The sequence below is a fragment of the Pleuronectes platessa genome, chromosome 18 (genome assembly GCF_947347685.1).
Source record: "Pleuronectes platessa chromosome 18, fPlePla1.1, whole genome shotgun sequence".
In the NCBI taxonomy this organism is placed as follows: Eukaryota; Metazoa; Chordata; class Actinopteri; order Pleuronectiformes; family Pleuronectidae; genus Pleuronectes; species Pleuronectes platessa.
Window position 1 is genome coordinate 9482364 of NC_070643.1, and position 23898 is coordinate 9506261.

Below are 23898 nucleotides of genomic sequence, written 5' to 3' on the forward strand. Positions count from 1 at the left end.
TGGAGTAGAGGGCTCAGGGGAGCCGCGAGCTGACTCAGTCTCATCTGAGAAGCTTTCAAAAGGGTCTCCCTAGAGAGACCCCCCCCCCCCCATTGACAAAGCTCCCCTCAGAGCACCACAAGCTATGGAGGATTTCTCAGCCCCCGAGTGATACTGCAGAGTCGGCCCCTGAGAGCACGCTGACGATGTGATTCAGGAGCATGACCAAAAATAACTTTAACGATAAAAGAAATTTCTATTCACCTCTCTACCTATTGATTTCTTGGTTGTCTTTTTCTGTCTCTGTAGCACACACACATACACACACCTACAAATAAAAAAATCTACCTATTATCTCCAACATACTCTTTCACAATGCTTTGCAGTGTCATGCACAACGGAGATGTTTGAAACTCTTGTTTCCTCTTGAAAAAAATGTAAAGCCTTGTCTGATTGAAGGCTCATGAAGAGCAACACAACCGCACATGGTAAACACGCACGCCTCTTTGCCCCGACCTAACCACACAGCCACAAGCGGCAGCCACCATCAGATGCACATAAACTATAATTACGCTCCGTTTTCAATGTAACCTTGGGCTCCGTCGCACACACACAGACACAGATGGACACAGTTTCCATCACATCACAGATGGGTTTCAAACCACAATGAGTTGGTCAGGCATACGGCGCCAGCTTAAAAAATCCACTTTAAAAAGGATTGCATTTGTCCCAGAAGGCATTGTTTTTGATCCTTTATACATTTTTTCATAATATAAATGACGATGTAAGGACTTTTCGGAGAAACAGTTGTTTGAAAGCAGTTTTTTGTGGCCTTTTGTTCACAGCTTTTGTAGTGGGAAGCAGTATTGTTCAATAAATAAAGGAGTTTACAGCTCCATGAAGGCTTCAGATGTATGGCAATTATTTAGTGATTTAATAATTTAGCATATTCATTTTGGAAGGAGTATAATCTTTTTTTTTTTGGTGGTGTTCACATGGAATTAGAAAAAGTAATGAATTGAAACCACTCCCTCAGCACAAGTGTAATGTTACAGCCAGGAGCTAGTTAGCTTAGCTTAGCAACACTCCTCAGAAGGTCTTGTCTCCAAAGGAGCAACGTTTTTGTTCCAAACGTGAGGTGTTTGTGTGCTTTGAAGTTGCAATGTGGAAAACACGGATGCACTAAACAACAAGTTTTATATATGTGTTTACGGAATTTAAACAACACATTAACACCTCTTTCCAAAATTTGTATGATACCGAAGAGGAAAGAAAAAAGATCAGATGTGATCAGTAAGACGCTACTATAATGAGCTGATTGTAAATTATGATGATGTCGGCAACTCGTATACCAACATTTCTGCTGACTTTACATGTTTTCCGACTTGAGGTAGAAGTAAATATTCGTGAATGTACCTGGAACACTGGACTGGAACACAAACACACACTGACTAAGCTAGCTTCTTGACACCTATTTCTAGCCTTTATGTAAGACTAGGCTAACCGGCTACTAGCACTAGCTTCAAATAGAATGAGCAGGATTGGAAGCGCTAACCATATTCCCCTCCTAGAATTGTCGAATTGTTCCTCAGAGCAACTTGTCCCTTCTGCATTCCACAAACTTACCATGCAAAACCCCTGTTAGAATTTAACCAACTCACCTTGGTCCGATGTCAGCGTGTCGCACCTTCCCAGGCTGAGGGCCAGCAGAGTCAGAGAGGAGCAGAGGAGCCACATGGTTTCACTCCTCCGTTAAAACACACCTCGCCTCGGCCACCAGCTGATGGAGGAACAAGCAGAAGAAAGAGAAAGTCAGAACCTGTCTGTGCTCCTGTCCGCGAGGCCCTCCTTTACCTCTGTCGACAGCTGCACACAATGCTGGCCTGCTCAATAGACTTTGATGTATATTTATGAGTCAGTCATAGTTGATGTGTTAATTACGTGGTGTGATGTGGGCTATGTTAGTGGCATATGAATTAACTAGAATGTCCTCCATTAGGGAGTGTAACTCTGCAAAGTCTGATCATTGTCATTATCCCGTCCATCTGGTTGGCCTCTGAGTGGGCAACTGCGACACACACAAACACACACACAGACAGACACACACAAGTGTAGATAAGATGATTAGAGTTCACAATACACACGAAGGAATCTAAAAAATAAAGCCATTCTTTAAGTCAGGAAGAGAGTAAACAAATACTTACTGCATATGCGAGACAATAAGGGCAACGTGCACACATGAAAGTAAAGTGATTTACGTGCAGACTGGCCGCTCCAGAGTCAAACAGACAGTGGGGCCAAAACCCACAAACACATCTGGAGACTATTCCGTTGGAGCCGTGGTTCTGTTGCAGCAGATGCTTCCACGTGGCCTAACAACAAGCGCACGCACACACGGACACACTCATGCACAGATTAAGATGCTTGCCACGTCTAGATAATCATTGTATTCCATCTCCACAGCCCCTCTGCTTTACTAAAACACACACAAACACACACACACACACACAAGAATGCGAGCACACGCACACGCCGCCTACTCCGACTCGCACAAACACATCCCGCCTGACCTGGACTTGCCCTCAGCATGTGCGAGGACCCCATAACTCTGCAGTGTTTACAGGAACAGCGGGACCCTCGGGGCGGGCAGGCGAGCAGACTGTGTCTCTGTACCCACACCTGTCCCGTCTGCCAGGAGAAATGATCCCCACACTCCCCCAGGGGTACACAATGTGGTGCTCCTGCCCGGCCGAGGACACGGTGTGAATACGGCACTGACCTGGCTGCCTGCAGTGTGCTGCTGCTCACAGACAATCTGGTGCAGGACAGGATTTCAAATTATCCCCGGAAATAACAAGGGAAGCTCGACATGCCCCACATTGTGAATTATGCATCCAGGTTTTTCGGGGGGACTGCTGACTCAAGGTGTAGATGCTTTTCTTGTTTTCTTATGTTTTAAAAGGCCGGGTTAGCATTTCATGAGAAAGAACAGGAGCTCTTTGCAATCACACTATGGTGTGCAAAATTGTTGGACACGACAACGAACCCCTTTTGAAGTAAAAGTAGACAGCAAGAAGAAGAGTTAAATGGGTGGAAGGTTAATTAAAGCTTTAAACGGCTTCGTGCCATACCGGCTTCATGCCACATATTCACAATAATAAGAAGGTTCACCCAGTGAGTAATACATAATACATCACAGGCCAGAGAACACGGGCTGAATGAAAAGTTACAGCTCGTTGTTATTATTATCTGGCAATGATCCAAAACAATTTAATAGGCTTCCCTAATATGAGTTACTACGGATGTCTCTCTCTCTCCTCTAGTCGCCGCACTCACTCCGCGGCGCCGTGGCCACCCAGCTGACTAAAGCAGATAAAAGCCGGGTCAGGCCGCCCGGTCTCGGCCGATGGGCTGGCAATGAGCCCGGTAAGCAGGCGGATCAGGTCACTGAGTGCGAGGCCAATACAGGAAGGAAAACAATGCCAGAATTGAAAGTCTTCCAACACAAAAGGGCTCGAAGACACATGTGCCGACAACATCGGGAATCACCTTGCAGAGACCAAGTGTTTAGAAATGTTGAAGACAGCAGGCCTCACTTTTTAAGATCAAGAGCTGTTCAGTAGTTCCAGGACTCATTTTCGGTTCTGGGTCCAGACCTATTTTCTACTTGACTCCCTATACTACTATCAGTTCTAGTGCTTTGTTATGGCTTGAATACATTGACAAAAGTGGCTCTGATACTGTCCTACATAACAATGGAGGCAATTTGTGTCTCTGTGCTTAGCAATTTTTGTTGTCGCACATTTCATCATCCTTGCCATCGCTTACAGAACAACGGCACCAGCCGAGGCCTTGTAGAGGAAGACGCTCTGACAGAATTAAATGAAACATGTCCTCTCTGTGGATAGACAAGAGGATTGCTTATTAGCCACCCACACACGGATGATTAAATAACAGAAGCTAACATTTTACTTTTTTCCCCCTAATACGTAAAAATGTTAGAACCTGGCCTAACTACATCAGCCATGTACTATATGAGGGATTCACTGCTTTTCCAGCTGTCTCTTGATCCAGCATACTGCAGCAAGAAGATTGACAGACAGCTCGCTCACAGGGTATCTGCTCCCAATTTACCCAGTGCCGTCTCACACACACAAACACACACTGAGCACAGAGTGGTTTTGGTGCAGGGCTGTGAAAACAATCTCCCGATCGGTATATGGGGTCGTCACCCAGAATTAATCCAACGGAGAGAGTCCTCCCTCACAGTGGATACGTAGGGTACTGCGGTAAAAGTTGACTGGGATGCAGGAATAACAACGAAAGGCTTCAATAATAGGAGGCCAGGTACATATGAATTCATTCATATCTGATGGTTAGAGAAGTTGCAGAAATGTGAACAGAAAGACTAAACAACCAGACTGTCAGGCAAACAGGTGGAGAGAAAAAACTACATAAGCCATTTCACACCATGCTCTATTCAAAGAAGTAAATATCCGAAAATGAATATGTTGGCGTTAACCTGTCGAAACACCACGCCATGTTGGTGAATCACGATCTCAATCTGCTTTCATATTGAACTTTATTTGAGCACAAACATTTCAGAGTCAGTTGCTCCAGAACTTGCCCTGCCAGCCCCCTGGAAAAAATATCCGTAAAATGTGTGAGTGAGCCAATGTGAGATTCCTGTAGGAAAATGATGGTTCTAGCAAAAAATGGACTCAAAACTGAAAAGAATGAAGATATCGCAGGAGGATAAAGACGTGCCATACACGTAGAATATGCGGGTGTTGATGTGATTCTAACTAGAATATAGGATTTCCGCAGCAGAACTCACACGTCATGTCCTGCCTCCTCATGGCCTACACATGTGCTACCCCTCTCCTGAATGTCCCAGACATTTCCCTGTTGTTGAGAACATGTCTGACCCAGAAACACTTCTGCTGTGTTCTTCATCTGCGAAAAGCAAACTCTAGAAAATGTCCAGACCCCAAAGTTCATGTCCAAAAATAGTGCTGTGTTAGCAACAAACATTAGCTTATTATTACTAAATGGAAAGTGCATTATCACACTGGTAATTATGTCATTACTTAAGTATTGTAGATTAAATGTTGACCTGATGATGGTGCTAGAAGAAAAGTCAAAGCATCACCAAAGGTCACAATTGCAATTCTTCCTTAGTGGAAAATGAATGTCTTTTTCCGTTACATTTCAGTCTAGATCAAGTTGGTTGACCGACAGACAGATTGGACGTTGATGTCCTTGAACACACCGTCAAGTTTTCCAGGATTTGACATTTTCTGCTGATAGGTTTTAAGACTTTCAGAAGCTTCTACTTGCTGTAATTCTGACTTGTCATCATGAACGCAGCAACACATAAGCCTACACCCTCTGGAGCTTCGGATGTGCTTCAGGGCTGAAGCTGAGACTGCACTGCATTGTCCCGGCCGAGGTAAGACACTCCAGTTATCCAGATATCCGATGGCCAGGAGCAATAGGAACTTGCAAACTCGTAAAGGCAAAATCCAACTTGTATGACATGCAAGTTTTTACTAGTCTAACATTCTGGGTAGTGTTTAAGGCCTTCCCATGAATAATGATCCAGTCTGAGAAGCAGAACAGTACAGCTGCAGATTAGGAAACACATAGGGAGTATTGAACACAAACACTGACCCCTTCTAATGCCACTAAAACTTTGTATGCACATACATTAAGTAATTATGTAAAGTGAGATCCACTGTGATGACGTGAACTAGTTGGAGTGTGGGGCCCGTGGCTGTCGGCCTTCAGCAGGGACGACACCCGCTGCTTTATATCAGCTCGACTTCACATTTCTGATCGTCCAACGCTCACTTCACCACTAAACTGAGTAAAAGCAAAGAGTCAAGTGGATGACACGATTTGCTGCAGGCGAACTGTGGATGATACAATCTGCTGCAGGCCCATAACAAAGGGAAGCAAGGATGCACACATCGCATTGGGTAGCCTGCAGCAGGTAAAAGTGAGCAACACTTATCATTGTTTTAAATTCAAGGACGTCTGCTTGTAATGTTAACAGGGCAATTTTCCAACTGTTACCGCAGGAATGACCCTCAGTGGTTGGGTGATCTGATCAGACATGTCCCTGCAGAAGTAGCTCCCTGGTGATCATAAATAGGTGCAAAACTGAGCTCTCCCAAATTTTGCAAGGGGAAAGACTGACTCACAAAAAGCTCTCAAGAGCCCCCTAGGGTGCTTTTAGTGGGGGTGGGGGTGCAATGACAGGATGCAAAAAGCCAGTGAACATGGGATGGCTGAGCAATGAGGAAAGCAGATGTGTCTGTGGCATTCAAGCTTCCTCCTCAGCACTTTGTTTTCTTTTCCAGGTTGCGGAAAAATAGTTTTAGGGAGTTTGGTTACTGATCTCGGAACAGTGCAAATGCTCCGGCTCAGACATGACTTTCCTTGAATGATACGCATGTAGCAGAAACTGAACTGCTCATAGGAGGATTTTTTTTCCACTGGAGTTGAATGCAAACTATGAGGATTGACAGCAACAACCACATCGTGTGCTGCAGTGGAGCCTTGATTAGACATTAAAGGCAAATCAGCATCTTTTTTTCCATATACCAACTAGCATTGGTTCATAAGTTTGTTTGTTTTTCAAAAGTCCAAAACAGAATAAAATACTTTCATAGGCAGCAGAAATAACTGTAATGATCTCCTCTGGGAGAGAGTGGTTTTATCAAAGTTATATTTTTTGGTTTTTGGTTTCTATAATCACAGTCTTCAGTGGTGCAAACTGTGATAACCCCCCTAGGTGTTAGAGTTAAAGTGTGTTTGTGTGTCTGTTGTGCTCTTTGGTGAACTTGCTCGGACTTTCTGGTATTAGTATATAATAGTATGTATACAATATAATATGTCCATTTCCATGTGCTGTATAAAGTCTGCAGCCTCTTGCAGCCAAGACTTCTCAATAAAGTTTCACTGCAGCCACTTTACAAACTGCGCCCTTAAAAAGTAAAGCTCTCACTTTTACACCACCAATAAAAGCCATACCTTCAACTGCAGATCAATCCACAGGTTTGCGTCCACATTAATCCGGGAATAAATGCACGTAAATATCCAAGGAAAACTCCAAACGCAATCACATGTAATCCAGTGGGAGTTTGCGTGTCCCCTCTGACTTTTTTTGTTAAGGCTTCTCCTTCCAAGGAGAAAAGGGAGAAGAAGAAAAGAAAAAAAAAAGTTTGTGCAAGATAGTCTGTGTCCAACTTTCCCCCTCCCCTCTTTCTCTCCTTCTCTCTCTCTCTCTCTCTCTCTCTCTCTCTCTCTCTCTCTCTCTCTCTCTCTTCTTACGCTGCTGCACAAACCAAATCCCCAGTCTCCCTCCCTCACCTTCTCTTTGCTTTCTCTGCACTTGAGTCTCAGTTTCTCATTACTTGTTCTTGTTCTTTCCCTCTGTCTCTACCTCTTCCCCCTGTCTGACTCTCTTTCAGCTCTCCCACACACCCATTCCCCCCCTCTCTTTCCCCCTGTTTCCACCTCCCCTCCCTGTCTAGGAGATCCCACAGTGAAATCACCTTCTCCACTGAGCTACAGGAAGAGAGCCTGGAGCCAGTCTCAGGCCTTCACCCTGTTTACCCCTCTGCCTTCATCTTCTCCTCATCTTCCTCCCTCCCATTCCTCTCTCCGCCTTAAGTCTTAAGGAGGACTTGCTTCCATCCTGTGAGGGTGAGGGTGTATTCATTAATACAGGAGCTGCGAGCGATGGTGGCCCCACCGGTGCATTCTTGAGAGGAATTTACTCCATTAAAATTAATGAACTTGCTTATCAGACTTTACCTTTGATTGAAGTTCGGTCTGCAAAGCTTCCGTATTGTTTTATCAGCGGCTTTTATTGCTTCCAATCCATAAAGTGGCCTCGGTTGCAGCCCGTGACCATTCCGACACGATTGTCTTAATAGCTGCATAAATTCCACCTTTATTGTCGGTAAAGTAATAGTTCGGGAGGCAAATAAATATCACTTTGGTTTGATTTATGCGTGCATCTAGTGCTGCTGCGGCCTGATAGGTGCTGAGGAGTGCTCACGTCTTCGAGATATTTATTTCTGCCTTCTGTCGAGAGGTCAGCCGCTCAGCCGAGCAATTATCTGTCGCTCTCTCATTAGCTTTAACCTCCACCTCATAAAATAAAGAAAGTGTAAACAGTGTCGGTGAGAAAGTGGGTGCGGTGCAACAAATGTAGATGCTGTCAGACAGAACTCTGGATAATCTCCTAACATTCTCTAGAGGGGTTGTGTGTGATAATACAAATGTACGGCTAAGAGCCTCCGGACATTCTCCAAACTAGTCATGTGATAAAATGCTGCTGCTCACCTCGTGACAGGAAAGAAAAAGAGGGACCATACTACACCTGCGTGAACTGTCTTCCTGTTCGTCATAGGATCCATCTTAAAATTGTATCGTTATCTTTTAATACTCCTAATGAACTGGCACCGCCTTACCCAGATGAACTCCTGAGATCAACAGCTTCCCACTCCATATTAGATCTGCCCCCTCTCTAGCACAATTCAATTCATTGTTAAAAACACATCTCTTCTCTTTGACCTTCTTGTCGAGTTGAGAATGTTTTTTAGCCCATTAGATATTATTTTATATTTTATTATATTTTATCTTATTTTTACCATTCGTATTTTGATGTTTTGCGTGTTGCTGTCTTCTTGTTGTACCTATTGCTTTGTGAAACACTTTGGTCAACCATCTTGTTTTATATGTGCTATTTAAATAAAGTTGACATTGATATCTTCTTCGCAGAATTGACACGTTATGCCCTGTATGCTGCGCCAACACTCACCTGAACGCTACAGAGATTTCTTCGATGTTGTGAACACGTCTGAGCAGAGATTCTCCTGCTGCATTGTTCATGTGTGAAAGGCAACCTTCAGAAAAAGTCCAGGCCCAACTGTGCAGAAATGCTCCGTAGTTCTTGCCTGAAATGTGGCTTCAGTTACTCCGAGCAAGGCCTCTTTGACTTGAAGATAAAAGGAACAGGAAGCGGCTGCATCGATGACTTTTGCAGCTGTCCAGTCCTCTCGTGACCTTTGAACTACACTTTAACCCTGGTGGGACCTTTGTGAACTGACAGTGTTGGTGTTGGTGGTATCTGTCTACGTGTGTGTGTGTGTGCGTGTCTATACGTGTAGGTAGCACATTAACATGGAAGCAAAGAACAGCTGTAAAATGTTAATTTATGCTCATCTGAACGCCTTGTGTTAATATACACTGACAACTGGATACTTTATGTTGACATTTTAATACAACCAAATTAATAACAGTGAAATAGTTTCCAAAGATCTTAATTTATGTGATTTAATTTATTGATTAGGTCGAGTGTCAAGTTCAGGAAGTCCAAGTGCATGGCTCCCAGTCTATCCCATGAACATCTTTTTTCACAGAATCACATTACTGAAGTAACCGAACCTGATAGAGGTCCAACTGATTCCTTGTCTGCGGAGGCGACATACTTGAAGTATGACTGAAATATCTAAAAAACTACTGGATTGATTGCCATGATAAATTTGGGTCCCTTAATGATTTCTATGTTTTCCTATAGTGCAACCAGTGGGTCAAAGCTTTCTACACTGATAGATGGATTGATAAAAAGTGAACAGCTTTGGAAACCACCTCAAACATTGGGGATGCAGTCAGAGAGCAAATGTTTTTAAACCGTTTCGTTTTCGAACATCATTCATTCGTTCTCTTCTCCTCTAAGGGTCGGAGCCTATCCCAGCTGCCGTTGACACAAAGGTCAGGTAGCTGTAGAACAAATAACCACTAACTTCTACACACAATTTAGAATCTCCAATTAACCTTTCCACAATTTGCATGTATTTAACTGTGGGATGAAGGTTGGAGAGCTCGGAGAGAACCCAAGCAGATTCAGGGAGAACATGCAAACTCCTCTTAGAGGTTGAACCAGGAGTCGAAACCAAGATCCTTCTTGCTGTGAACCACTGCTCCACCATTCTGACATTGCGGTAATATCATCACCAGGTCCAGATTTCACTTTCTCTGATACGTTGGTTTAAGATCAAAACTAATCGCTCCTCCTGAATTATACTTTAGCTCTGTCTTAGTGTTCGGCAGCATCGTTCGGGGTATTTGATCTACTCAATTAGCCAAACCAAAATGAGACTCTCAGTCTATGGAGGATTTCCTATTTGCATCACCGGCTTGTCCTACCCGTTACCATTGCATTGTTATTTACTTTGAGCCACTACACTTACTGCAGCGTGGACAGCCACATAGATACCCAATTAGTTTCATCATTAAATTAATCCTGGGATAGGTTGGTCTGAGGGGGGATCCACCAATTGGATCCTTTGCTGCTCAGGAATAGTAGTTTTTAGCCGCATTTGATGGAGCCTTCAAAATGAGAAAAAACAGACATGTTACAACGTCAATATTTTGTCATTTTTATTTGTGTCATTTTAACCTTAGATGTAGACTTAGAGTCTTATTTGACTTTTGCACACGTTGATTTTTTTATGGATTTGTGAGAACAAAATAGGCCCTTTGAAAACACACAGGGAAAAAGAAACTTAATAGTTGCCATAGATACAGCTGTAAGACGCATCGATTGCATGCAACAATACGTCCTCATCGCACACAAACACTGTCAGTGTTCGCTGCTCTACAAACACTCCTTCATCATCATCGACTCGCAGATACCCGCTTGATCCGCTTTGTCAACATTAATTCATGTCATCGATTAAGAGGCAGGGATAAATCTCTCTGCCAGAGTTTGCTGCTTTGGAGCGATCTGTTTAAAACTTGCCAAAGCATGTAATTGCATATATCAATTTCTAGACTTTTCCCTCAAAGGTGAGCATGGGATTGTGTTAAAGAGTGAAAAGGTTGAGAATAAAGATGCAGTTATTTCGGAGGGTCTCTGCTGCCTCACAGGCCTCCCTGGAGCTACATTAGGGGCAACAGATTTGTCTTCTCATCCCGCTCCTCCCAGCTCCTCTGTGGCCATGCAGTGGCGTGCGACTACAGTCTTCAAGGGGGAATTGATGCAAATGCTCCAGTTCTCATGCATATCAGCCATTCATATCCATGCCTGGCGGGACTAAGTTGTGATGACAACCCTGAGAGACACGATCGTAAATGCTCCGTCATAAAAAAAACAAAAACAAAAAAAAACAATAAAAAAAATTGATTGCCGTGATGGATCGACGTCTGAGATATCGTCGTAAAATGCAAAAGCCTTGAAGGGAGGAAGGGGCTGCGATGGAAATTGGTCGCATCCCAAATCACTGCCTGTGCGGCTGTTAAGCTAAATGACAGAGAACACAAAGGCTTCTGAACCTGACCTGGTTAGACTAGTCCAAGTTTCACCAGCTGGTGTGTGTGTCTGTGTGTGTGTGTGTGTGTGATGGTGTGATCCATTACAATCACACATATTGTGCATGGTGGGTGGGTTTGGCGGAGCTCCAGCACTCGGCGGGGGAGCATCTCTGGAAAGCAGGATCAATGAGCTAGTCAACCGGTATCGTATGGTGGTCTGAAAACGTTCCATGATTTACGAGATGCGAGGCCTCGCTCTAACCGGCTTCATCCTGTCAGCAGTCGAAAGTTTTCGCCTCACCTTCTGTTCAGCCATTTTTAATTGCACCTGCTCCATATATTTTAACAGGACCCCCCTTTATAATATGAAGTGGGTCTCCTCCATTCAAGCCGGTCCTCAGTTCCTCTAATTAAAAACGAGCGGAAAGGCAATCCGGCCTGAGGAGTTGAGCTTTGTGCCGCACTGACAAAGCCAGCGTGTCTCGGGAGTTTTGTTTTCGTAGAGACTGGAAAATATCCACACCAGTTGGAAAAACCTTCCAGGGGATTCACCGGGACTGGCTACTCTCTGTCATATGCACTCCTGGGTGGGGATCGCGGAGGGCGGGGTCCATATGTCTGTGCACATGTTCCCTCCCAGAACTATAATCCCACTATCAGAGGCTCTCCATCTTCATTCTCTCCTGTACTCCTTCTCCGTCCTCCCTCGTTTATCTTCTATCAAACCCACCTCCCTCCTGCATCCCACCCTCCTCTAACCTCCTCCATCTACGGTTGCAGTCATATTAAAGGAGGACTTTTTTTCTCTCTCTCTTCCCCATCCTCCAGCTTCCCTCACCACTCTTTCTTTCCCTCAGTAACTACGTGAGGGGCAGGGAGTGGATAGATCCTGGCAGTGTCTTTATTGGCTCAGTTATTTCCACTGCATGCTCTCGTGCTCCCTTAAGAGGATGAGGGATGGCATGGGAGCAATGGGGGAGAGGGGGGAGTAGACGGGATTGGATGGAAAAACAGAAAAAAAACTAAAAACAATGAGAAAGTGTACCTTTCCTGTTCCATTTTTTGGTTTGCAGTCGCCTTAAGACTTGGAGGCAGTGAACCTTTATGTATGCACGGTGAAAGTCTGAAACCCACTCGCACACGAGCGACTGAGGAGAAGATGGAGTCAGTGCACCCGGCGAGTTCCGGCGTCCTCAGTGCAGATGGAGTGGATTCTATTTCAAGCATGAGTGCCGATATAAATCAGTCAATCAATGAGGAAAGACATAGCCACAACGGCCAATACATGGGCAGTCGCGCAAAACACGGTATAGCACACGCCGGTGAATTAGTGCGAGGGGGCGCCTGTTCTGATAGTCATTAAAAGCCTCGGTACACTGTTATGTACCAGTAAATTGGACTAATACTCAACACTTGGTCTTGTTGACTGATAATAAAACCGAGGCTTTAGTTTAGCATGAATAAAACAGTGTGAATGTGTGTGTGTGTGTGTGTGTGTGGTGCTCCTCAGTTTGCTGGTCTGCATTATTGCTGCAATAAGCCGTGGAATGAAGTAGAACAAGCAGGCATTGAGCCGAAGCGCTCCCACTGCTGCAGCAAGCCGGCAACTCACGCCACAGCATCGCCACGCACCGAGCGCACTTCGGATTTAAGACTGGAGCAGGGCGCCATAATACGTTACTAAAGTCTAATTTGCCAGTTGTGACATCAGGGAGGAAGCACAAAATAGAGCACAATAAAGAGAGGGAATGGGATCCATAAAGAAAAGAGCGAAAGATGGCCACTGAGGGAGATGGGGGGGAGGGGAGGCTTGAGAAAGATGGAAGAGGGGGATCGCGTCTGCCACATCCTGCGCCATGACGACGAGCATGTGGAGCCTATTTGGCCAAATGACACATATCCAGAAAACAGCACTTTATTTCTTTCCCCCCCTCCTCTCAGTCTTTCCATCCAGATGAAAGGTTGCAAAGGCAGAGAAGGGGGGGGGGGGGGGTCTGTGGAATTATGCTGACACAGGCTAATGAGAAAGAGGAGAAGAGAGAGAGAGGGGGAGAGACACAAAGAGACATGCACAAAGAAGGAGGGGAAAAGTTGTCGAGGATATACAGTAGCTGCGGCAGTAGTTTTCCACTGAAGTCTGGAAAGAGTTGGTGCACTGGTCACATGATCACCAGGCCACGTTACTCAGAAGTTTATGGAGGCTCGCAGCTTCCGAGACTTTTGAATAGAGGAGGGTTTTTTATTCCTGCCAGTTTTTTTTCCGAACACGCTGCATCAGCTCAACATGAGTCTCATGGCCTGCACGCCAAATGCATTTTCCACATTAAACATGTAACACAGGCAACTTTCCTGTGCAGATTATTTCCACTCTCCATAGTCACCGAACTACGGCCATGTTAAGACCTGGTATTAACTATCTGTCACAAGAGATTCAGTTCTATTCAGTTTATATGTATCAGGGCCATTTCTCAACCTTATGTTGTAAGGTCAAATCCTTACAGATCAGCTCTTGAATGGTCAGCACTAAGTTTGTGTTCACACACGTCATTAAAATGCATCATGAATGACTCTCCTGTGACCACTGTGATCGAATCTCACTTCCCCACTCAATATGCAAATAAACACGGCGGTCGTTGGTGTTTGTGAAGACCAAATTATGTTGTTTCTACCCAGTCAGAGTTTACAGATGTGTTTATTTTGTTTGTGTGTCAGTGTATGTGCGTCTGCATGTGTCGGGAGCGAGATAGAGGAAGAGCAGTTAGGAGGGGTTAGTTGAATGTTGAGCTTCCAATTTAATTGAGATATCAATCATTTTGTGGTGATCAGTGTTGATATTCTGATAGTGACCATATACCAATCGACGTATGGGCACAGAAAAGACTAAGAATTCATTTTAGTGAACCTGTAGCGGGTTAGAGGACTTCAGTTGAGTAGGCGCCTAGGCGGTCCTTCATCTGTGGCCCAGGATGCTTTGGTCTTCACCACATGTGTCCCAGACCACCTTCATATGTAGTTTGAGAGACCGGATCTCAGGACCCACTTGGATGCGTTGAGACTGACCACTTCTGATCACTCAGGATGTTAATACCAGGCCTGAGCAGGATCTAAATTAGAAATTGTGGTCGCTTTGCTCTTCCCCTCACAATGTAATTAATCATCACATTTTTTCTTTACTGCTCAACTTTCTAATTGCTTGCTTGGGCATGCAAAGGAAATGCTCATGCCTGGATGTGTGTGGATATGAACATGTTATTCGCTTCATTGTTAATGCTCATAGACTTGCTCCCAATCACACCTGTGCAGCCACAAAGCCAACAAGCCTCGACCTGAGTCTCTACGACGCCGTGTCAACATGGCGCTGTCCAAAACACACAATTAGGGAAGGCTGAGCAGAGTCCTCGGCCCTTTCAAATGTTTGCACGCTTGAGTGTGTTTGAGTTTAACTACAAGTACATGAAAGTACATAAAAGATGCCTGTCTTCTTTTTCTCTTCTGTTTCTTCCCTCTTTCATCTGAATTTGGCATAAATCAGTGTCGTAGAACGTTGTGATAAAGGGGGAGCCGAACCCCACTTGAAGTTTTTTTCAATTTAATAATCCATTGTCGTTCCTCATATGAGGTCACGACTTCTGGGTAGTGATCAAAAGAACGAGGCCGTGAACACAAACTGACGAAATTAGTTTTGTCCGTCGGGAGGCTGGGCTCAGATAGGGTGAGGAGTTCAGACATCAGAAGGGAGCGTGAAGTAAAACGGTTTCTCCTTCACGCTGAGAGGAGACAGTTGACCAGACACACCCAACCAGGAGGAGACCCCTGGGTACACCCAGAAGTCACTGGAGGGATTACACATCCAATCTGGACTGGGAACACCTCGAAATGCCCCGGGAAAAGCCGAAGAGCGTCTGGGATACACTTCTTGGCTGGCTACCTCAGCCAGCCTGGATAAGCAGAAGGCATGGTGAGAGACCTACCTAATAAATATAATCTGAAGAAACCAGAACTATATGATTCAGCTTTGCTCTCATATCAAATAAAGAAATTGCTTTTTGTTAGTAGCTGTGATATTACAGAAAGATCATTTATACCTCTACTGGTATCTTGTCAAAAAAAGAGCATCTCCCCGAGGTGCATTGCTTTCCACCGGTACTTGGAGTTAATCGATTTGTTATATCCGATATTTGAGGGAGCCAGGAGGCTTGGGAGAAAAGTCTTCTTCACTTTGTTCTCTCATTGGAGTGATGTTGTTAGTTCAAGGGCTGGAGTCGGCCAAAGGAGCATTAAGACTTGGCCAAGGTCGGCGGCTGACACTTGCCTCTTAAGTCCTGGGGTGCTGCACGGGCATGCAATCTGCTTTCAAATGCAAAACTGCACTTTGAGAGATTGGAGACACACCTGGAATACATATCGCCATTTAGCATCACCCGAGATTCTTCCCTCTGTTTGTCACCTCTGGTAGTTTATTGAAGAGGGGAGTGTGTGCATGCATATCCCAAAACACACACCTACTGTAATATCTGAGCCCCGTGAAAGCACCGACTGACCCAGCAGAGGCAAAACTGTATTACCATGAAGATGAGTTTTACACGACAATATAAAAAAGGAAATGGAGGCATCAGCAAGTCCTCCGGCGGCTCTGTAGCTAATTACCACCGCTCATAAAGCTCACACGAAGCACGTACCACGGCAAGTGTCTGACTGGATCAATACCAGCAAGCTTCACGCTGTGCATGCCCACACGCGTGCATGCTCGACTCGCAAACACACAGGGTGTTGATAATCAAATCAATATGAGCCAAGCCAGCGCTATGTATCTCGGCTGTAACGTCCGTGCTGAGTCTGCCATGTGTCCGACTGTCACATCCGCGTCTTTAACCCCACGAGGACCCAAAACACTTCTTGAATGGCTGCAAGTGAAGCTTTTATGTATGGAACATCCTTTACGAGAACGTCACGGTGAATCCTCGGCTGTGGATCTCAGGGTAGTTTAATCTCAGGCCAAAAAACCACACAGTGGGAATGTAAATCAGGCCTAATTTGGAGGCTTTTAGGCTAATCGAAGTGTCCACCAGGTAAACGAAGCGCACCAGGAGTTCAGGATACTTCTGACAGCTGATGGTGGCAGGTTTAATGAAAGCGTCGGCTCATTAACATAGGGCTCAGACGGTGGCCCTCGTGCTGTCCCTCCCAGGCTCGTTATCTCAACAGCAATTCACCACAGCCATGACTAATTGGCTCCGGCACACAATAAAACTTCTAACGTTTTGAGAGATCATTTGAGCACTTTTGTTTTTAGTTTTTTTTGGAGCTTGCTAGCAGGTTATCAGCAGGTCCACCGATGCAAAGCATCAGATGGCCGCAGGTTCACCTGGTTTCTCCGCCCTAATGATGGATCCTGCACAAGGGTAAAAGTTTGAATTGGAAAGTGATGGGGACTCACACAGGAGGGGGGACTGCTGTCCTTCTTTCAGGAGAAAACCTGTACATTTTGTTCATTCTGTTTTACACCTGTAGAAAAAACTGCAATACAACCAGTGTTGGTAGAAAAATCTCACCTCTCTTCCGTCACTACAAACACTGTTCTGCATCTTCTGTATTAATACCTATATTGAAAAGGAAAATGAGTTGTAAAGTGCAGTAAATGCAGAAAATTGTCGGTACAACATACACATTATTTCACGTTTAGGTAACCTTAATAATCTGTTATGTTCTCTTTATCAGATATTGTTCAAAAGTGGCTAAACTGCATCAAAATAAGCTCCGTTGTCAGACATTCATTTTGCTGCTTATTATTGTCGGAGAAACAGACCTGACGTTGACGTGCCTTTTCATTTCTGTGACTGCAGAGGCGTAACAGATTGGATTTGAAAGTGCATTGGACAGGCGCAAGCTGTATTTGCTTTTCTTTCCTTTCATTTTGCAGGCAAATAATAGCCGAGATGAAAAAAGGAGAACTGCCGCAATTCTTATTGTTTTCGTAACTGACAAATTGTTGAGTAAATGTGCAGCTACCGGCATCGACAAGTGGAGCCTGCAGGGCCGAGAAGCTATACAGTGAGTGTCCTGCTTCCTATGTTGCCTGCTGTTAAGGCTTGAGGCGTACAGATTTGTTGACACAGATAACTATGATTAACCTCTTCACTGACAAAGTAAACAATACTTATTTTACGTGGCCGTTTGGTGAGAGGTTATCTCTTTCTGATCTTGTAATTTGTTTTTCCTGTATTTGAGTTTGGACAAGTGCACTCGTGCTGCTAGAAACACATACACACAGGGCTGAGGGAGATAAATGCTCCTATTTAGATTCATAATTTGAATCTGTCCATTGCTGCAGCTCCTCATCTCAGCCTCTGTCTGAGATCTTTGGTTTAAGCTCCTGTCTCTCGAAGACCCCCCTCCCGATAAAACCCAGTCTGAAAAACCTATAACAGCAAAAACAAATCAGAAAAGCATTAAATCCTTTAAACCTTAGGGATTCCTTTACTAAGCATTGCTCCTCAGTAAACTGTCACTGTCATGGTGGGCCCTTTCACCCGTGCTGCCATAAACGTCTCTATCAGTCAATCTGTCAGCCCGACACTTCGGTCCCGTCTGTGATATCTCAACAGCTTCATTTCAACACAATTATTCATGGTCCCCAGAGGGTGAATCCTAATGACTGGGTTAACCTTTGACATTTTTTTTTTCACGCACAAAATGTGTCAGTCCAATTCCACATAGCAATCCCATAGCTAAACACTGTATAAAAAATGCATCTGTCTTTGGGGAAGTGTGGGCAAGTAGCAGCAGCAGCAGCAGCAGCAGCAGGAGATGGTACATTTTCTTTGGCATCTGTCCGTGTGCACCCCCCCTTACACCCTCTCTGCCTCGTTCATATGCATCAGCAGTCCTTGCAATTAGTTTAGATTAGCCGGACCCCGCTGCGGAGAAGCCTGCCTCAGCCCAGCCCCCTCTGCAGCAGCGAGGTCGCCAGGTGACATTTGAAGTCCTCTCGGAGTCGGTGCTGCCTGCTCGTGCGGATCCATTCAGCTTAGACGGGCTGACATTAAGAGACCTGTTATTCTCCGCCAGCCAGCTTGGCTCACGCTGTCCTTCGTCATTAAGAGTCTCAGATGGTTTAACGCTGACCTCCTCACCCCGACAGAGGAGATATGCTCACTATCAGCGCCCGGGATCAATGACAGTGTGAGACAAAGAACAGAGCGAGCGCAAATAGAGAAAGACGGAGAGAAGAAAGAGAGAGAGAGAGAGAAATACAGAGAGAAAGACACTGTTCCACATCAAGTCCTGAGCTGATCGATTCCCACCTAACAGGGCCTAGTGGCATTGATCGTGGTGTAAGTATCTGCCTCGCTGTGGCTTACACTAAAGCCCACACAGCATTGCTGCAATGGCCCCGCTGATACACAATGGAGGATGCTTTTCAACACTTGAAGCGTTCTCGATACGATATGGGTTGAAAGAGATTTTACAGCCCTGATATGACGTATATGCCCCGTACGTATACACTACACAATTTGTCCACCACTCATGGGAGTCTGCGCTGTGCAGGAGGGCCCATTAACAATACAAGTGCTCACCCACTCGTGCTTTTTTCCTGTTTTTCATCTGAAGTCTGGGCGTGTCCTCATCAATGTGATGTCTACGTCCTTTGAAACACACACTTGAAGGGATTTTCTCGGTTCTTGATGTCGGCGCGAAAACCAAACAGTCTGGAAGATGAGCAAAATAAGAGAGAGAGAGGGGGGGAAAAAGAGGAGAGGAATGGGATGCAGGTCAGGCCTTGAAAGATTACTGCATGAAGGTGGTCCAGGCTGCGCGGCTAATTACGCGTGACATTACTGAATAAGCTGTTCCGCTTGCTACATTTTATTAAAGGGAGTAAGAGGCGGCACACCTTAATTCATTATTCATTGATTTGAATGGATATTTCACAGTGAACAGACATGAAGAGCAGAGGAATCCATCCAGTGGCCCCAAACACTTCAATAAACCTGTATATCCAGGTGATCAAATTATTGATTTTATAGAAAAACAGTGTCAGATTATAGTTTTTTTGGGGGGGGACTGTAAACAAAACATTTGGAATAAACACACAGCAACACAAAGCGAGGAGCGGTCCTGTTGAGACACTTTGAAAAAGCGTCTGGGGGTCCGATGCTTACATTCAGGTGAGATCTCAAGGCAGCTTTGCCCCAATTACCCGGGCCACCAAGGCAATGTAGTTTCACAAATAACTTTAAATGTTAAACACTAGACGGTCTCCTGTGCCAGAGTTAGGAGGAATCAGTGAAGAGGGTTTTGTTCGGCATAAGGCGTCGACACAGGTCTCCAGCTGAGTGAGTTGTGATTCTAATCCGATCATTTGTTCTCCCTCCCTCTCTACAAAGCGCTTGCCAAATATGTTAATCTACCCAAACATGCCAATTTATTCTGCAGTGCGGTGGGATTTCCGAACAGAAAAGACCCCCTGATTTATAGTCCCAGATACGAAGCATTCCTTCAAATGCACACTTGCATAATCCCACATGCATGCGCCCAATCTCTGAGCACACATCCCCGGCCCCGGACACATAAAGGCACATACATCACACGCTTAAATTCAAACCCCTCTGCTGGGGCGAGCTCTGGGAGCCGCTGTTTTTGTGCGGCTCCGGGTTGCCAGTGTGAATTAGAGAGAGGGCTGCTCTAAATGTTTCATGATGTTTACCAGACTGTTTGTTCTGAGAGCAGATCAAGCGCGGGCCCCTCCCACTGGTGCTCGCCAAAGGGGGGAAGAGGGAGGGAGGCCGGGGGCGTCATGAAACAAGGTGAACGAATGAGTTTCCATGAAGCCGGATTGATGGATAGCAGCGATGGAGAGGTACCGACACACATTATGCCAGGATCCCACCTAATTTAATCTATAATGAATATGTATTTCTGCTATTTATGGTGTGGGCAGTACGCTGCTCTAAGATCTCTGCTCCAACAGAGCAACGTTTCTCAGATGTGGTTATCGATCACATGCTTTCATTATGGAACAACTTTTCGGGCATCTGGCCACATGCACAACAACATCCATCAGACACTTGTGTTATTAGCGCATGTGTCAAGAGGAATGATCAGAGCACCCAGCAATAATTCTAAAGTCAGTGTAGTAAGTGGAAGCACAAAGGATAAAGAGAAGTAAACCGCCATAGATTAAATACACAAGAACCGGTGGAAATAAGCAATTAGGACAAATATATAACGCAAACAAATGTAAGGCAAAGTTGTGAAATATAAATGACTCATGGCAGAGAGAGCTGGAAGATGGGAGATGGTTGAAATACTAAGAATATGTCGAAATCATTTTCTCTGTAAAAAAATTTTTACGATGCGCTCTACTACTTTTGTCCAAACTTTAAGCTAACATATCATCTGCAGCCGGTCTGCAGATCATTGACCACGCGTTCAACCAATCGTGAGCCCGTCTCAACTATCAGTCAGTCAGTGTGATAAGATCGACAGAAAATTTAAAATGTATTTTACGTGTGTTTTGTCTGTTTAGTTTGGTCTCGCTCCCATGGTGAGGTTTACCGAACTATACAACAGCCAGCCACCAGAGGGCGGTGATAATTTGGCTTCACTCTTCGGCAGCTGTCATGTTATCCATCTTTACAAACAATAAAACGGCAACATATGAAATCTAATGAAAGACAGTGAATATACACAAAATGTATTGAAGGAATATAACAAGATTGAGCGTGCAATAAAATGGTGGGAAACACAGTGTGGACGGACAAGAACACAGGAAATTGAATATAACAGATAAAGTACATCCACATCTAAAAGTGGATATCGATGCCTCATGTGATGTTTTGTTGTTGATTGTGAGTGGATTTTTCAAAGGACAAGATCTGAAGGAAAGATGAAAGCCTGCCTTCATAGACAGTGGCAAACAGAGACTATTGTGTAAACATGAGGGTCTCAGACCATGCCAGGAGTAAAAATTAAAATATGGATTCTACACGTGCCTTTGAGGTAAATGTGAAGCTTCAGCCAGTAGTTAAGATAAAGTTTAAAAATTAAAGCACACATTTGTTAATTATTGAACTTCATGGGATTTGGTACGTGGTGTTTGTTGTTCCCTGAAGGTCTTCATGTGTCTTCGTAATAACGACTATCCAATGGCTGCCTCATAAATACTGTATGGACATAACTCAGCTATAATAACATTTGTCGATTCGTTAAAGTTTGATGAGACTCAACCTCACAGTCGAGGGAATGGAAATCAAAAAAACGCAGCCCCGCTGACTTCCTCTTGCTTTCCTCCTCGCTGCAAAAAAGGAAACGTTACTTCTTGCAATGGCATCGGTTGAGATTCCCACGGCGGCAAACCATCCGGCATTGGCATAATTCCTTGGGTGAGGTGCTGCCCACAGACCGCAGGTTGCCCCTTCCGTCCCCCGGCCTCAACTCACCTCTGCTGTACTATTTATGCTACAGTAAGTCAAAGATGATGGGACATGAAGGGAAGCAGCCGGAGAACTGTGCACCCTGCTCCCTCTCCTCCTGTCTCCTATTAAAAAAAAATGGCCGAGCAACCCATTAGTATTCTATCCTGTAGCCGTGTCCCTCTCGGCCTCATCCTTCTCTTAAGCTGCTACGCTGGGCAAATATTTCCTCCCCATCTTACCACGTTCCATCGTTCTCAAAGCCAAACTCCTACCCCCGTCTCCCGCCTCCTTCTCAAGCTCCTCACATGGCGTTTTAAGACGATAATTGACATTCGCAGACAAGATCAGAGCTGACCTGGAAGCGAGCAGGGGAGCGTTTAGGCGGTGGCGAAGCTCACAATGCCCCCGCTGTTCTGCCGGTAATTACACCCGGGGCACGGAGATCAGCCGCTGCTTATTGAATTCATATCAAATCAAACTCAGGAGAAAGTACCGGCTGCAGTGTAGCAGTCCCGCCATCCAGCCGCCCTTCCCCGCGTTATCCGTTCATCCTCCCACCCTCCAACCCCCTGCAGCTCATCTATAGCCCAGTTTCTTCTAATTCACTTACTTATTCTGTCATATGCTCTCACTCTCCCTTGCATTTTCCAGCCTTTTTCTTCCTGCCGCCCCTCTATGCGTCTATCACTCTCTGCACGTTGGAACGTCTGGTTCTGGTCGTCCCTCTGTTTTCCCTCTCATCCCCTTTCTTTCCCCTTAGTCCAGCCTCCGGAGTTCTGTCTCAGTTCCTTTACTGGATTCTCTGGTGACTTTTCTCTCCCAAAACTGTTTTCTTTAGACCCGGCCGGCCTCAGCTGTGATCCCTCCGCGGCTCCATGTTTGTCCTCACCTGGCCTCCTGCTCTCCCACTTGCTATTTTCCCCACTCGACATTCTCATTCCCCCCCGTAATCATCTCCCTGCAACCAAAATCTACTCTGCTTCTTTCAAAAGGTCACAAAGCATGGCGAGGATAATACAGAGCATATCACAGGTGTCTTTGCATTTTCCCCTCACCATATCCCCACGACTTCAAGACTGCATGCTGTTCTTTTCTGTCTGTTGCACTGCCGCAGTTTGTCCCCCCCCCCCCCCCCCCCCCCCCCCGCTCCAGGAGTTCTGCTACTTGCCACTTGGGGGCGACATGACCATGTGCTTCCAGTTTAGCGGCTGGTCTGCACACTGCAGGTCCACAGCCCCTGCTGCACCACATGCACAGTCCACACTCTCTGGGTAGCTGCTGCACCCTCCTTAGGGAGCACCCCCCCCCCCCCCCCCCCCTCCTCCTCTCCTTTACACCATTGCCCCCCCCCGCGCACCCCCACACTTCGTAGATCAGCAGCGATAAAAACAGATGCCCGATTGAAATGTCAGAAACGTATCTCAAACTGCCAGAGCATTAACCTGCTCACCTCTTTTTTTAACCCTTCAAAGGGCGGGGCTGAAACGTGGCAGAGGGGAGAAGGAGGGGGAAGGGGGGCCAGGATGAACTGTCATTGATTAAGAGCCTTCATGGGTAACGGAGAGAGGCGCATATGCAGGCAGGCATGTGGGGGGGGGGGGGAAATCAACCGCGTAAGCAAAGTAGACAGAAAATATTCCAGTGGCGAGGGGAGGGAGGGAGGGAGGGAGAGGGCGAAGGAGCGGAGGGACGTAGTGAGAGCAATAAGGCGGTGAGACAGGAGTGAGCCGGGGAGGCACAAGGGTCGACTGAGCAACAGACTCAAAGCCAAAGAGACGAGGACGAGGAGGGAGGGAGGCGTCAGGTGACTAAATAGTGAAGGAGAGGTAGAGGAGTGAACGGTATGTGGTTGGTTTGGGAAAGTCAGATAATGCAGCAGCGATGGCAGCAGCGGTGAGCATTGATCTGGAAAGAGAGTGAGTGGTGGAGACCGAACTGAGAGAGAGAGAGAGAGAGAGAGAGAGAGAGAGAGAGAGAGAGAGAGAGAGAAAGAGAGTGCGGAGCAGAGTAGATATGTGCTACATCTCAGTGGGGGGCGATTTGGTTGATAATAGGCTGATAAAACCGCCGCCTGCTCTCAATGCCTGTCATAAATCTTTCATTGTTACTTTCGTCTCCTCCATCTCCCCTCTCTCTCCCCCCCCCCCTCTCCACTTTTCATTTTTTACTT

At 45.6% G+C, this 23898-nt stretch overlaps 1 protein-coding gene across 1 annotated transcript in view; it reads right to left on the bottom strand.

Moving 5' to 3' along the window:
• Window positions 1–7303, bottom strand: part of col16a1 (collagen, type XVI, alpha 1) — a 66417-nt gene extending 59114 nt beyond the window's left edge. Inside the window, exons 1-2 of the mRNA XM_053446580.1 lie at window positions 7018–7303; window positions 1641–1759 (exon numbers count right to left, since the gene is read on the bottom strand). Coding sequence (XP_053302555.1) covers window positions 1641–1716 — 76 coding nt within the window. The 5' untranslated portion in view covers window positions 1717–1759; window positions 7018–7303. The remainder of the gene's footprint in view (window positions 1–1640; window positions 1760–7017) is intronic.
• Between the last annotated feature and the right edge of the window lie 16595 nt (window positions 7304–23898).